The sequence below is a fragment of the Mobula hypostoma genome, chromosome 19 (assembly GCF_963921235.1).
Source record: "Mobula hypostoma chromosome 19, sMobHyp1.1, whole genome shotgun sequence".
NCBI classification, from domain to species: Eukaryota; Metazoa; Chordata; class Chondrichthyes; order Myliobatiformes; family Myliobatidae; genus Mobula; species Mobula hypostoma.
This window is the reverse complement of record NC_086115.1, coordinates 46,710,840-46,725,379: the sequence shown is the minus strand read 5'-3', so window position 1 is coordinate 46,725,379 and position 14,540 is coordinate 46,710,840. Positions and strand designations below refer to the sequence as shown.

General features: G+C 38.0%; 1 protein-coding gene across 9 annotated transcripts in view; it reads left to right on the top strand.

Annotated features, from left to right (window-relative positions):
• ptprea (protein tyrosine phosphatase receptor type Ea) overlaps positions 1-14,540 on the top strand; it is a 303,826-nt gene that overhangs the window by 244,473 nt on the left and 44,813 nt on the right. For 6 of the 9 annotated variants that reach the window (XM_063071813.1, XM_063071816.1, XM_063071810.1 and 3 more), the window contains 5 exons: positions 1,100-1,239; positions 3,632-3,722; positions 4,445-4,521; positions 4,666-4,702; positions 9,790-9,887. In XM_063071813.1, coding sequence (XP_062927883.1) covers positions 1,100-1,239; positions 3,632-3,722; positions 4,445-4,521; positions 4,666-4,702; positions 9,790-9,887 — 443 coding nt within the window. The remainder of the gene's footprint in view (positions 1-1,099; positions 1,240-3,631; positions 3,723-4,444; positions 4,522-4,665; positions 4,703-9,789; positions 9,888-14,540) is intronic. The other 3 variants (XM_063071815.1, XM_063071818.1, XM_063071817.1) reach the window with 1 other exon arrangement.

The following is a 14,540-nucleotide window of genomic DNA, read 5'->3' as shown; positions in this document are numbered from 1 at the left end:
GCAAGAAAATGAATCTCAAGGTAGTATATGGTAACATATATGTACTATGATAATAGATTTACTTTGTAATTTGAACTTTGAAATACCATAACAAATGCAAGCTCTGCAGGGTACTGCGGTCAGCCCAGCGCATCTGTAGAATTGAACTTCCCACTATTCAGGACCTTTACAAAGACCAGTGTGTAAAAAGGGCCCGAAGGATCACTGGGGACCCGAGTCACCCCAATCACAAACTATTCCAGCTGTTATCATCTGAGAAACGGTACCACAGCATAAAAGCCAGGACCAACAGGCTCCAGGACAGCTTTTTCCACCAGGCCATCAGAATGATTAATTCATGCTGATACAATTGTATTTCTTTATTATATTGACTGTCCTGTGTCCATACTATTTATTATAAATTACTATTAATTATACATTGCACATTTAGACAGAGACATAACATGAAGATTTTTACTTCTCATGTATATGTAGGATGTAAGAAATAAAGTCAATTCAACTCAATACCTGCTGTTCAGAAGTTTAACCACATGGTTCATTATTAAAGCAATTCTTTAGAACAATTTCTCATTATTTGTGGGTCACCTGATGGGGTGCTGGCACTACTGTGGTACACTTTCAGCATACCCAGAAAGGGACTACATCACCTTCAGGACAATGATGGGCACTATCAAATACAAGTAAAATTGGTAGGCATTGCACTGAGTACCATACACTGACTGTACACTGAACAGGGACTTGAATTCTGCATGTGGAAGGAAATATACTTAAGGATGATGGAAGTCTAAACTTCAATCAATTATAGATTTTTATTGACTTTAAGTCAAGAAGCTAATCTTTCACATGTAGTAAGGCAAATGGAAAATTCAACACGCACTGCAAAATTTCTCAAGTTAAAAATTAGAGAAGGTGTATAAACAAATTTGCACTACATGGACCAACGAGTCGAGATGTTTCCTCTAATGTGTTATTGATTCTTGCACTCATATTCATTCCACGTTTTTGTGACAAAAATAGGCTTTGATTTATTCACTAACACAGAAATATCTTCCATTATTTGTAATTTTGTATTAAACTTGTCAATCAATTTTTGATCAAGCAGAGCAACAGACAGTGATGCTACTTAACCGATCGCCCGCAATATTTAAGAGGTACCCACCTATTCCACTAGAAGCCTTGGAACATGAAGTCCAGAAACGCTCAGCTGATGAGTGCAAACTTTTTCGGGAGGAATTCAATGTGAGTCTTTATGTGATTATTTAATAAAGTAAAAGAACTGCAGAATAAGTGCATTTTGGCTCTAGTTTGGAATACTGCAAGCACAGAGGACAGCTTTGTTTTTTTTTTCCATAACTTGTTTTCTCAGTTTTGCAAGCTTCTGTCAAAGTTAATTTAACACTTAGACTTGTATTTTCATTAAATTGTGGACTTCTTAGAATTAAAAAGTGGTCAGATTTGATTCTGCACCAAAGAGTGTTCTTCAGAGGAAATTCTTGTCCATTGAAGAGTTGGCCTGTTGGATCAGTGACACAAAGCTGTAACAGAGTGGAATGCAAATATGAAGCTATATGCTTTCGCTTAGAAAGTTTCTGACCTTGCTGTTTTGTTCAATAAAGCCACCAGAGCAGGATGAGATATTTGTTTAAAAGCCTGAAAGAAAATTCTCTCAGTGAGCCTCTACCATCTATTCATCTGTAATTTTCTTCTCTTATGGCATTGAAAGAAAAGTCTATGCCAGTAGTCAGTGCAATCTCATTAATCACTTTTTCTCCACTCATTTCCCTGTGAAGAATTGTCTCCCATATGCCCATAAACGCACCCTGATACTCCAACCACCCAACTACATTACAGTAGAAGTTTGATTGTATCCAGGTCCCTGAAGCCTTGAAGAAGCATATCACCTGCTGCACAACTGCATCAAATTGACAACAGAAGAGAACAATAGAACCAGGTAGCCCGTAAGGCCTTAAAACAGAATGAAAAACGTATCTTACTGATTATACTACCTTTAGTTAAGAAGTTATCATTCAACATTTTCTAATCTGCATAGTAGTAGGAATTTATATCCGTTCCCTTTCACTCAGGCCTTAGATGAACAGGCACCAATTGAAGTAGGAATCCAACCGCAGCTACAGGTCCCAATACTTTCCTGTTACTATGGATAATAAGTGGCTACAATCACTCAAGCCCTGAAGATCCAATGGAACTCAATAAACAGAAGTAAAGACTTAACCGGCTGTCCTCTTCTTACTGCTAATTGGCCCTGGGCCCACTGCTTTAAGAAGGTCCCGAAGCTGAAGGAGAGTTTGATGTGGGTTTGAGATGGCAGTTCCAAGTGCAGGCTGCACGGCTAATCACTTTCTGGAAATGTAGCAAATGTGTAAGCGGTCCTCTTATATGTTGACTATTATTAATTTGCACCAATAAATATTAATAATTATTCATGTGATCAGATAAGTCACTGACATTATTTAAGATAGTTGTGCTTGACTAAAGTGATGACAGCAGGAACCCCATAACCTAGCCTGGGCTTGGTGAAAATCAACCAGGGACTCTAGGCATACGGGATATACTGTAAGTGTCCTTAGTGGGTCCAATAGAGATTGACTGCTGTTAAAAATCAGCTAAGCAATGAACAAACCTCAAGATAAACTTTGTCTTGATAGACTATGCCAAGGGTAACTCTGCGAAATAGGGTGCTATTTGGTCTGCATTCTGGAAGTCTGGTAATGACACAGTGCCTTCTCCATTTGGCTTGCCTCTGCAAGGTTTTAGAATGGATTTTTTTTTTTTTGGCGTGTGCGTGCGTGCATACGTGTGTCTGTGTGCGTGCATACGTGCATGTGCGATGTTGGTGGGACGATGTCTTTTTCACGCCTTTGCAAGGCGGGGAGCGAGAGAGAGAGACTGTGTGGCGCACCACTCCTCACACAGACATTTTGCAATATTTTTCCCTTTCATTTTACGAGGCCGAGTTGCGATCTCAACACTCAACCCGGCACGGATGGAAAGCACACTTGGAAGCGGACCCAGCTGGGTTCGAACCCGGGAACCTCCGTTCCAGAGTCCGGCGCTGATGTCATTGCGCCACCAGCCAGCCCTAGAATGGATTTTTCTCAGGGTGAAAGCCTCAGGCTGGTAAACTTGAGCAGTGCTACTCTCACACATATTACCCTAATTTTTTTGTTCACAAATACGTTTTTGAATGACTTATTACTAGAAATGCAATATCATTTGTGTTTTATTATAGCATATACATTACAATTGGTTTCTTTACAATAAATTTATAGAAAAGCACTGGTGTAGAGCACAGAGAACCATTCGGCCTGTTGCGTCTACTGCCCGGTCTCACAGCAATTCCATCGATCATTTTCTTCCACAACCCATTCTCCCTCTCACCATCCACTTACATGGGAGGTAGTTTAGAGTTGCTAGTTAACCTACTCATCTTTGGGAGGAAACAGGAGCACTTGGACGAAACCCGCACTGTCATGGGGAAATAAACAAACCACACACAGGCGGCACCAGACACTAGCACCAAAACAAGTTTGCCAGAGCTGTGAAGCAGTAGCACCACCAGCTACTCAAATGTGTTGCTCTAGCTATCTAATCTTTCACTGTTCTGCCACAGAATCTGCCAGTTGGAACACCACCAGCATGTTGCGAAACAGCAAATAACGAAGAGAACAAGGACAAAAACCGATACCCCAACATCCTGCCAGGTAAATATATTACCTTTATAACTCCCTCATATTTCCATTTTCTTAGACCAGCCTTTCATTTTACCTTCTACTGTTTCAAGCTATATTGTGAAAATGTAGCATATATCTGTGCTATATGGTCAAGATTTATATTGTGATCTTAATTAATTAATATACAATAAGAAATATGGATGCCTTTTATTAAGTGCCTCACGCTGTTAAGTTTTGTATATACAAACGAGATCAACAATTATTATTAGGAGTAAGTGTTAAAAGAAATTTGGAAAATAAATTGCATTCATCTTGTTTAGATCTGGAGTAACTTTAAGAGGGCTTACTGAAGATAATGGATAGATTGAATACTATATGCTGGATAGATTAATACTGATTTGTTTTTAACCTCCTATTGCTTTGTGAAGTTTTAAACTTCTGTCACCTCAGTGTTCCAAAATGATGGGAGACGTAGGATATTGATCTAACTGAAATGTTGATTCAAACATAACTTTCATCTGAAGTGGAATCCATAGCAAATTTGTCCCAGAACAGAAGAAGAGGGATAAATTCACCAATCTATGATTATCAAGACAGCACATTTGATGTACTATTTGTAGTTGTATTTTGTGGAGAGGTTTATATTGATTTGTTTGGCAGTTGTTTGAAGATGTTTTGTACCATAGTAATATTAAATTCATTTTTGGACTTGTAATATTAATAACGTTATTGATTTGTAAACTTTCCTCCAGATGACAATTTCAGAGTGACTTTGACAGCTATAGATGGAGTGCCTGGTTCAGATTACATTAACGCCTCATACATTGATGTAAGTGCTCATTCATTTGATTAAACCATTTAGCTCTAATCAACATATTGGCAAAAAAATATCTGTACATTAGATTAAGAGAAGTTACAGGATTTGTGTATCATAGTATCTTGATCATAGACATCGATTTTCTTCCCTCCTTAGGGTTATAAAGTGAAGAATAAATTCATAGCAGCTCAAGGTAAGATTCACTTATATCATTTGTCACTTTGTTCTTATATAATTCATTTACCTTTACAGTAATTTGAGAATTATAAATGTTAGATGACTAGTAATAATTACTTTGAGTAACAGGAAATGATAAACACAACGTTTGCAGTGCTTGGCTCTGTGATCCCTCTCGTTCTCAAGGGATCAGTTCTGTTGCATCTCAATACGTGTTACATTTCATTGTGTATTTTGATGCCATATAAATGCCATTTTGATTAATGGCCAATGAATGAATCACATATGCTGACAATAATCCACAGAGTCAGCAATTCACTACCGCCACCAGCCTGCTCCTACGCTTTTGTGTTTGTACAGAATTGCATATTTTGTATAAAGTGCAGCCAAAGGAAGATATTATTCGTAAATAAGTTCATAACACTGGGAGGGCTACATCATTCTTAGCTAGAGTAGATAACGAGTTAGAACCTGCTACTTTGAGAAGATATATAACTTTTATTTGAAACTTCAAGCATATTTAGGAGTCTCCAATTGAAAATATTTGCACATCTACACTGAGTAGAGGCTCTGTTTGCCTAGGACAGAGTCCAGCAATTCACAAATAATCCAGTTCAGAGTTCTTGGATACCAATAATGTCTCCAATGTATTCACACAGCTGTTGTTCAAGTTTATCAGATCTAATTGCCTGAATAGTTGGAACCACTATGCTTGCAGGGTAAGCTGAGCTAAATAGGAAGATCCCCACTTGTGACAGATTTTACATGTGAGTGTGGCTGATCAGTCCATCATCTTCAGTGTCCTGCAGATTTATAAAGTATATCTGAGTTATGAATCAATTACTAGCTTGATAATTAGAGTTGAGCTTTTCATTAATTTATAAACGTTTGTATATCACAAATGGTGGTGTCCTTCATTCACCTTTATTCTAGGGTTATTTCTTACCTTCTCCTGTCCTGTAAGGATAGTCACTAGTAGAACATCCTAGTAGCCTAGTTTGAGCCTTTGGCAGGTGTATGAGATGTGTCAGGAAATCTTCAACAGCGCTTTGGTGAGAACGCAACATACCATAATATACAAAGACACATCAGGCCAAATTATACAGGGTCTGGTCTGTTGACCAAAGTACACAAAGGTTGTGCCCACTCAAAAACGCCAACTCATTTGGAACACAGGGGACCAGCCAAAATTACAGTAGCTGGATGCTAAGGGCCCCACTTCCACAAGATTCCAAAGATGCTCTGTGATGGATTGCTGTTGTCAAAAGGCCTGTGGGGCAGATCGTAATACCTCTTATAGTCAGAGTCTTTTAAAAGCCATTCCAAAGAACTAAAATGACTAAAAAAGCAACAAATGTTAAATAAATTTTTTTTTAAAGTTAATTTTAATGATAAGCACTATAAACGTAACTGAAAATTAGAAAAAAAATAAATTGGAGTTTGAATGGGGATCATAGACCTGGTGTGGAATCACCAATGCCCATGAATGGAAAAGCCCATAAAAAGTGGTAGATACTGCCCAGTCTATTCCAAGAAAAGCCCTCTCCACCACTAAGCACAGCTACAAAGAACACTGTCACAAGGACCCCCATCATCCAAACCATGCTACCTTCTCACTGCTGCTGTTGAGAAGGACTTACAGGAGCATTAGGTCCCATAACACCAATTCAGGAAATGTTATTACCCTTCATATGTGTACTTTGAAAATGAATTTACTTTGACCTTAGAACTTTTTGAACCCCCATGTAAAGGGGAGGAACCAGATGTGAAGTGCATGCAACTGCTTTCCTCAGCATTTCAGTGCTCTGCCCATGACCTTAACATTGAATCCAATGGTGGAGCAAAAATTCTGATGTACCAGAATCTGTACTCTGCTTGAATAAAAGTTATAAACTAACAGAAACCAGACTGCCACTTTCTACAGCATCGCTTTAAGCTTGATCCAGGCCATCTCCCTATTCCCCAACCACAGGCTGGACACCCACCAGAGTAAATGGTAATTCCATTAATGGGGGAAGCAAAGGTGCATCATTACCCATTTCCCTCTCCTGCACCTCATAATAAATGCAGGTACCTACAACATGATATAATAATTAGGAATAGGGTTAATATGTGCTCTCTTAGTGCAAATCTTTTATATCATCATTCAACCACTGAATTATGCGACCATCATTTTTTAAAGTCTTTTAAAATCTTGTGAATCTAGTTTAGATGGGAATCTTGATTGTCATAGACTAGTTTAGCCAAAGGTCCTGTTTCCATGAGGGATGAATCTACGACATATGGATATTCTTGAACTTGGCCTGTACTCTTCCAGCAACTGTTATTCTGATCTCTATTTCTTCCTCATTAACTGTTGACCTCTACTCTGTGTGCTGGAAAACAGTACAACCACAGACAGCATTTCATATTTTGTCTTGGTAGTCTCCAATTTGACAGCATAAACATCAATTTCTCTTAACTTCCAGTAACCACACTCTTCCCCCGCCCCCCCCCGGTTTTTTTCCCTCATATCCCACTGGTCCCCATCGCTCCGTCTCTTTCTCCTTCCCTGCCCTCTTGATATGCACACCACCCACAGATTCCTCCTACTAGTTTCCTTCCTCACCTTTCTCCCTTTATTCGATGGTCCACTGTCTCCTCCAATCAGATTCCATCTTGTTCATCCCTTTCACTTCTACTTATCGCCATCCAGCTTCTTACATTATTCCCACCATCCTCCTCGCTCACCTGCTTGTCAACTCCCTGCTCCAACTCTTCCTCTACCCCTCAACCTCATCTTTTCATACTGTATTTGCATTTCCTCCCTTTCCATTCCTTTTGAAGAGTCTTGATATAGACCATAAGACCATAAGACAAAGGAGCAGAAGTCAGCCATTCAGCCCATCGAGTCTGCTCCACCATTTTATCATGAGCTGATCCATTCTCCCATTTAGTCCCACTCCCCCGCCTTCTCACCATAACCTTTGATGCCCTGGCTACTCAGATACCTATCAATCTCTGTCTTAAATACACTCAATGACTTGCTCTCCACTGCCACCCGTGGCAACAAATTCCATAGATTCACCACCCTCTGCTTTTTTCCTCTTTCTTAGCATCTCTGTTCTGAATGGGCGCCCTTCAATCCTTAAATCATGCCCTCTCGTACTAGACTCCCCCACCATGGGAAACAACTTTGCCACATCCATCAACTGTCCACTTTGCTCCATAGATGCTGCCTGGCTCACTGAGTTCCTCCAGCTTTTTCATGTTGCACAGAAACAAAGCACAGTGCCTTGAAAAAGTATTCATCACCCACACTATTTTCATATTTTGCTGTCTCATTTCCTAAATTTAAAATATTTTGAAGTAGGATTTTTGAGCTAATCTACAAACCATTGTGCATCACATCAAATCAAAAGAAGAATTCCAAAGCCTGTCAACAATTTACTAAAAATTAAAAACCAAGATTGTGAGGCTAGAAAGGTATTTATTCCATTTTCATTATTACTTCGGTAACTGCAATACTCTACATATTATCTTACCAACTCACTCAGTTTGTTGATGTAGAAAATTGGAGGATCACTTGAACAAGTACCACCTCTATATGGTTTGTTGGAAATCTACCATATAGTAAGGTTTAAAATTATGGTAGATTTTCAACAAACCAAACCAAAATGAAGACAAAAGATCATTCAAGATAAGTCGGGGAAATGATAATAGAGAAGCACAAATCTAGGGAAGGGTACAAGACCATCTCAAAGGCATTGAACATATCTTGGAGCACAGTGCAGCCCATCATGAAAAAGTGGTGGACCACAGCCACACTGACTAGGTCAGGCTGCCCCTCTAAACTTAGTCGCTGAAGAAGAATGGCCCTTGTAAGAGAGGCTACTATATGCCAACAGTTCCTCTGAGTGAGCTGCAGAAGTCAATGGCTGCAACTGGGGATGTAGTCCCTGGCTCCACAATCTCTACGGCCTTACACAAGAAGAATATTTATGGAAGAGTGGGACAAAAGAAGCCCTGGCTAAATAAAAAGCATATCCTTGCCTGTAAAGATTTTGCAAAGCGTCACTTAGAAAATACTGTAAAGATATGGCAGAAGGTCTTGTGGTCTAAAGTGGAAGTTTTTGGCCTTAAAACGCTAAGTGGTACATGTGGCATAAATCAAATACTGCACATCAGCTGGGTAACACCATCCCTACCGTGAATAATTGGTGAAGGTAGCATCATTCTATGGGGATGCTTTTCAACAGCAGGGACTGGAAATCTGATGAAGATTGATGGGAAGATGAATGCTGCTAAATACAAAGAGATCCTGGCTAGCCTCTGCCGGAAAGCTTAAATTAGGGAGAAAGTTCATCTTTCAGTCGGACAACAACCCAAAGCACACTGCCAGAGCAATCATGGAGTGGCTTAAATGAAGGAAATTGATGCCCTTGACTGGCCCAGTCAGAGTCCTGAACTTAACCCAATTGAACATCTCTGGCAGGACCTCAAGATTGCTGTCCACTGGCACTCCCCAGCTAACCTGTCACAGCTTAAGCAATTTTGCAAGGAGGAATGGGAAAATCTTGCTCCATTACATCGTAGAAAGCTAATAGAGACTTTTCCAAAAAGACCACTGGCTGTAATAGTTGTGAGAGCTGGTTCAACTGAGCAAAGGGGGGGGGGGATATATACTTTTGAACAGCTGACAATTCAGCTTCTGAATTTTCAATTTTTCATGCTTTACAATTTTTCCTGTGTCTTGGGCCCTACTGTGAAAAAAGGAGCATGTGATTCACAAATAAAATTTCTCGGTTAAATTGATCAAGATCACTGGTTGTAATACTGATTTATGTGAGAGAAGGGTTGGGGACTGAATACTTTTAAAAGGCACTGTGTAGCTTTAAGCTGGATAAAGCAAATCAGTTCATTTAGCAAATTCTATGTTAAAAAGTGTTTCTTCATGTGGGGATGCCTGTGGCTTTTCTAAGTAATATATGATTGTCCACCATTTCATTTGAAATGGGATCATGTAAAAATAATATCAAGTAAAGGCATAAAGTTTTGTTCCTATATCTTTGATGCAGAATGATTTCTGAAGCAGGCCCTCAGTTCTATCTCTATTCCCTAAAGGTCCCAAAGAAGAGACTGTAGCTGATTACTGGCGAATGATATGGGAACAGAAATCTGCCACCATTGTTATGTTAACAAATGTAAAAGAGAAAAAGGAGGTGAGCATGTGGATATATAAAAATTATATTGTTACCGACAATATGATAACTGCTTTGAACATGCTTTGGTATGAGGAATATGTACCATGTATCAAACTGGAGAGTATTTCTTTGATATTTTCTTTTTTTTTAATTTTATTTTTATTTGGACAAGGAATTCACAATTATCATGTACTTTTTTCACACATATAACCTTTTCCATTTTTTTATATGTATAAAACTACAATTATTTATACATTCTTAAGTACACATTGAGATGATATAAAAGCAAAATAAACATTTAAAGAGATAATTATGTACTGTGGTAAATCTAACCTATTAGGCTAAGTAATGAAATTAGTTGTTAAGAAAAATGGTAGTAGTAGTTTCCATACAACCCTTCTGGACCATTTCCACTGGTCCAAAATGTTGCATACAAGCCTATATACCAACCATTGTAGGTGTTTATATCCCAATTTGTTCGTGCTTGTTCCTGCCCGCAGACATAATTATCCAATCCCTATGTACTTATTTACTTAATTTTTTCATTTTTTTTTATCCCTTTCCCAAATCTTTCCCTTTACTTGTGTTAATTCTCTATTTTCCAAAAAAAAACAAACATTTAGACTAGGGGTGCTTACGTTAGCAATATTACTGTGTTGATGAGAAGAGCAATATAAATCATTAGGAGAGTCATCTAAAGTCTGCTCGCATTGGGGTTATATATTCAATCCATTTATTCCAGATTTGATAAAATGTTTCTTTTTGAGTTCTCAGGGAGTAAGTCAACTTTTCCATTTTAAATATTTCCAAGATAATTTCGTACCAATCTTCTAATGTAGGTGGTATTGGATTTAGCCATTTTCTAGTGATTGATTTCTTACTTGCCGTTAAGAGGGCCTGCAGCAACTTTATATCTTCCTTCTGTTCAAGGAACAATACATGCCCCAAATAGAGCGTCTCAAAGTTCAGAGGTATCTGGGACCTAAATACCTTAACTAATGTTCTATGAATACCTTCCCAAAATAGACTTAATTTAGGGCAATCCCAGAAAATATGAAAATGATTTGCCTCCTTGGAGCCGCACCTTCTCCAACACATCACATTTGTATCTTTATATTTTTCCTGATATGGGGTCTTGAAGTATCTTATAATGTTTTTCCAACAATGTTCTCTCCAAGTCAAAGAATTAGTCGAGGACCATTGAAAGCTGCAGATTTTCCCCCAAGCCTCCTCTGAAAGTACCAACCCCGCTTCTTTCTCCCACTTCTCTTTAATATACAGTGTATTTACATTTTTAGCATGGGAGAGTGCATTATATAGGCGAGAAACTGATTTACTAGGTATTGAACTGCAAGCCGAATTCAGAATCTTGAAAAATTCTAATTCTACTGTTGATAGGTCTGTATATCTACAACTCTGGTTAACATAGTTTCGTATTTGAAGGTACCTAAAAAAGTCATTATGTTCTAGGCCATGTTTGTCCTGCAGGATTTGGAAACTTTGTAATACTCTTTTATCTATAAATGAGAGGTAGGTTGTAAGACCTTTCTTTATCCATAGCTCAAATCTTTTATCTCCTCTGTTGGGAAGGAATTCGGTATCATATGCACACATCTAAAGAGTTTTAACATGTTATTAATTCCACATGAATTAACCACCTTCTGCCATACTTTTAATGTAAGATTTATCCAAGCATTATTAAATTTTTCCAACTGGGCCATCAATCCTTTGTCAGCTATTGAGGCCTGAAGAGGAAAACTGTCAACTAATCCAAATTCTATTTCCTTCCATCTAGCCTTATATTCCCTATTACACCAATATAACAGAGGGGTTATCTGTGAGGCATAAAAATAATTTCTCAGGCAAGGAAGAACCATACCTCCTCCTTCCTTCCCTAACTGTAAGGTGTTATATCGAATTCTAGGTTTCCTTCCTTGCCAAATGAAGCGGGAAATCCATTTGTCCCATTTCCTGAATTGATTATCATCCACCTCCACTGGTAAAGTACGGAAAAGATATAATAACTGAGGAAGAATATTCATTTTTATAGTATTTATCCTTGAATTTAAACTTAATAAGGGGATAAGATTCCATCTATGCATATCTGCTTTTATCTCTGAGATTAATGGCCCATAATTTACCTGTGACAGTGTTGAAAGATCCTTCGGCAGGGTTATTCCTAAATATTTTAATGATTTAGCTTCCCACTTAAGATCGTATGTATCCTGCAATTTTTTGGATGGTGTATAATTTAGGGACATAACCTGCGTTTTCTTTACATTTATTTTATAACCTGATATTTTCCCAAAGTCATCCAACAGTGTAAACAATCCTATAAATGATTTTTCTGGTTCACTCAGATAGACCAAAACATCATCTGCGAATAACGCCACTTTCTGTTCAATCCCTGCCACCTTGATACCTTTTATGATTTCGCTCTGTCTTATTAGTTGGGCAAGTGGTTCAATATATAGTGCAAAAAGGAGAGGAGAAATTGGGCATCCCTGTCTAGTGCCTCTCTCTAAAATGAAGGAGTCAGAGAGGTCCCCATTTATCTTAATTCGGGCTGTAGGGCTGTCATACAGAGTCTGAATTACTTTAATAAACCTTTCTTGAAAGCCGAATCTTCCTAACACTCTGTATAGGAATGCCCAACTAACCGAATCGAAAGCTTTCTCAGCGTCCAATCCTACTACCATTGTCTCTGTCTCGTTCTTATTAACCTGTTCTAATATGTGCAGAGTTCTCCTTATGTTGTCCTGTGTTTGTCTTTGTTGAATAAATCCAGACTGGTCTAAATGGATTAGGCCAGGTAAAAGCTTTTCCAATCTGCGCGCTAATATAGATGTAAATAGTTTGTAATCTAAATTAAGAACACTAATTGGCCGATAATTGCCACATTCTAGTTTATCTTTACCCTCTTTAGGAATAACTGAAATAATTGCTTCTCTCCAGGAAGGTGGAGTTTCTCCACTCTGCAAGATCCAATTAAAGATGTTAAGTAGTAATGGGGCTAACTGTGTCTTCAGGGACTTGTACCACTCTGAGGTAAACCCATCAGAACCCGGGGACTTTCCAGCCTTTAACCTAGAGATGGCCACGTTCAGTTCTTTGACAGTTACTGGTTCTAATAAACTTTCATTTTGTAAATCTGTAAGTTTAGGTAGATCTAAAAAATTCAATACACTGTCTATACAGGGCTCATTGGGGGCCCGGGGTTGGGAGTACAGCTCTCGATAATATGTTTCAAAACTCTCTTGAATTTTCCCTATTGTACTCTCCACAAGCTTTGTCTTTGGATTCTGTATTTTATGAATTGTATTGTCTGCTTGTTGTTTTCGTAATTTATATGCTAATAATCTAGCTGATTTACCTCCTACTTCATAATTCTTTTGTCTCAGGAAAAGAAAATTTCTTTGAGTTTCCAACGTATAAATATCATCAATTTCACTTTGCAATTTCCTAATTTCCTGTTTTCGATTTGAATTACTTTTGTTGCTATCTACAACTTGAAGTTGTTTTAATTTTCCTTGAAGGTCTGCTAATTTTTGTGCATTGATTTTTTTCATGTGAGTAGTAATGGAAATAATTTTCCCTCTCAGTACAGCTTTCAATGTATCCCATAAAATCACTGGTGATGTTTCTCCCGTGTCATTAAGGTCTAGATATTCTTTGATTTCTCCCCTTAACCTCTCCATTACTTTCGGGTTATTGAGTATATGTGAGTTTAGCCTCCATAGTGTTTTCCTCATTTTCCTTTCCAGGATTAGAGACATAGAGATTGGGCTATGATCCAACAGATCAATTGTTGCAATATTACAGTTTTTTATCCTGAGTCTATCTATATTAAAGATAAAGAAATAGTCTATCCTTGAATAGGCTGAATGAGGGAAAGAGTAATATGTATAATCTTTACTAGTAGGGTGTAATTCCCTCCAGACATCTATAATTCCCAACTCCTCCATCAATGAATTCACTTTCCGAGTCAGAGGTTTATTCTGAGTAACTATTCTTGAAGAATCTAATATAGGATTTAATCTAATATTAAAATCCCCTCCACAAATTACTACCCCTCGAGAACTGACCATTAGGTCAAAAATGTGTCTATAAAATGACCATTCACTACCTGGAGGAGCATAAACATTCAGCAATGTTATTTCTGTACCTTCTATTCTTCCTGTGATTTTTACAAACCGTCCTTCTTTGTCTCTAGTCTCTGAAATATGTTCATAATTAAGAGTACTTGATATTAAAGTAGCTACCCCTCTTTTGTGACTCAATTTATATGATGAATAAAATACATGCTTAAAGCCCATTCTTTTTAATTTTCCATGTTCAGATTGGCTCATATGTGTTTCCTGGAGGAAAGCTATTTGTGCCCTCTCTTTTTTCAATTTAGACATAATCTTATTTCTTTTAATTGGATTCAAAACCCCATTAACATTATAGGAAATTATTTTTACCAATTCAGTTTGCATTTTTCTCTAGTAGAAAAAAAGCACTCTCCTTTTCTAACCAAACAGTAAGCAATCCCTTCTCAACAGTAAACCAAGACATATAACCACACCCTAGACATTTCTGAACGTATAACATTTGAAAATTTTTCCCGACTTCCCACAGTGAGGCCTGAGCACCGACCCGCCTCAGTTCAGAGGGATAACCTCTATCTTC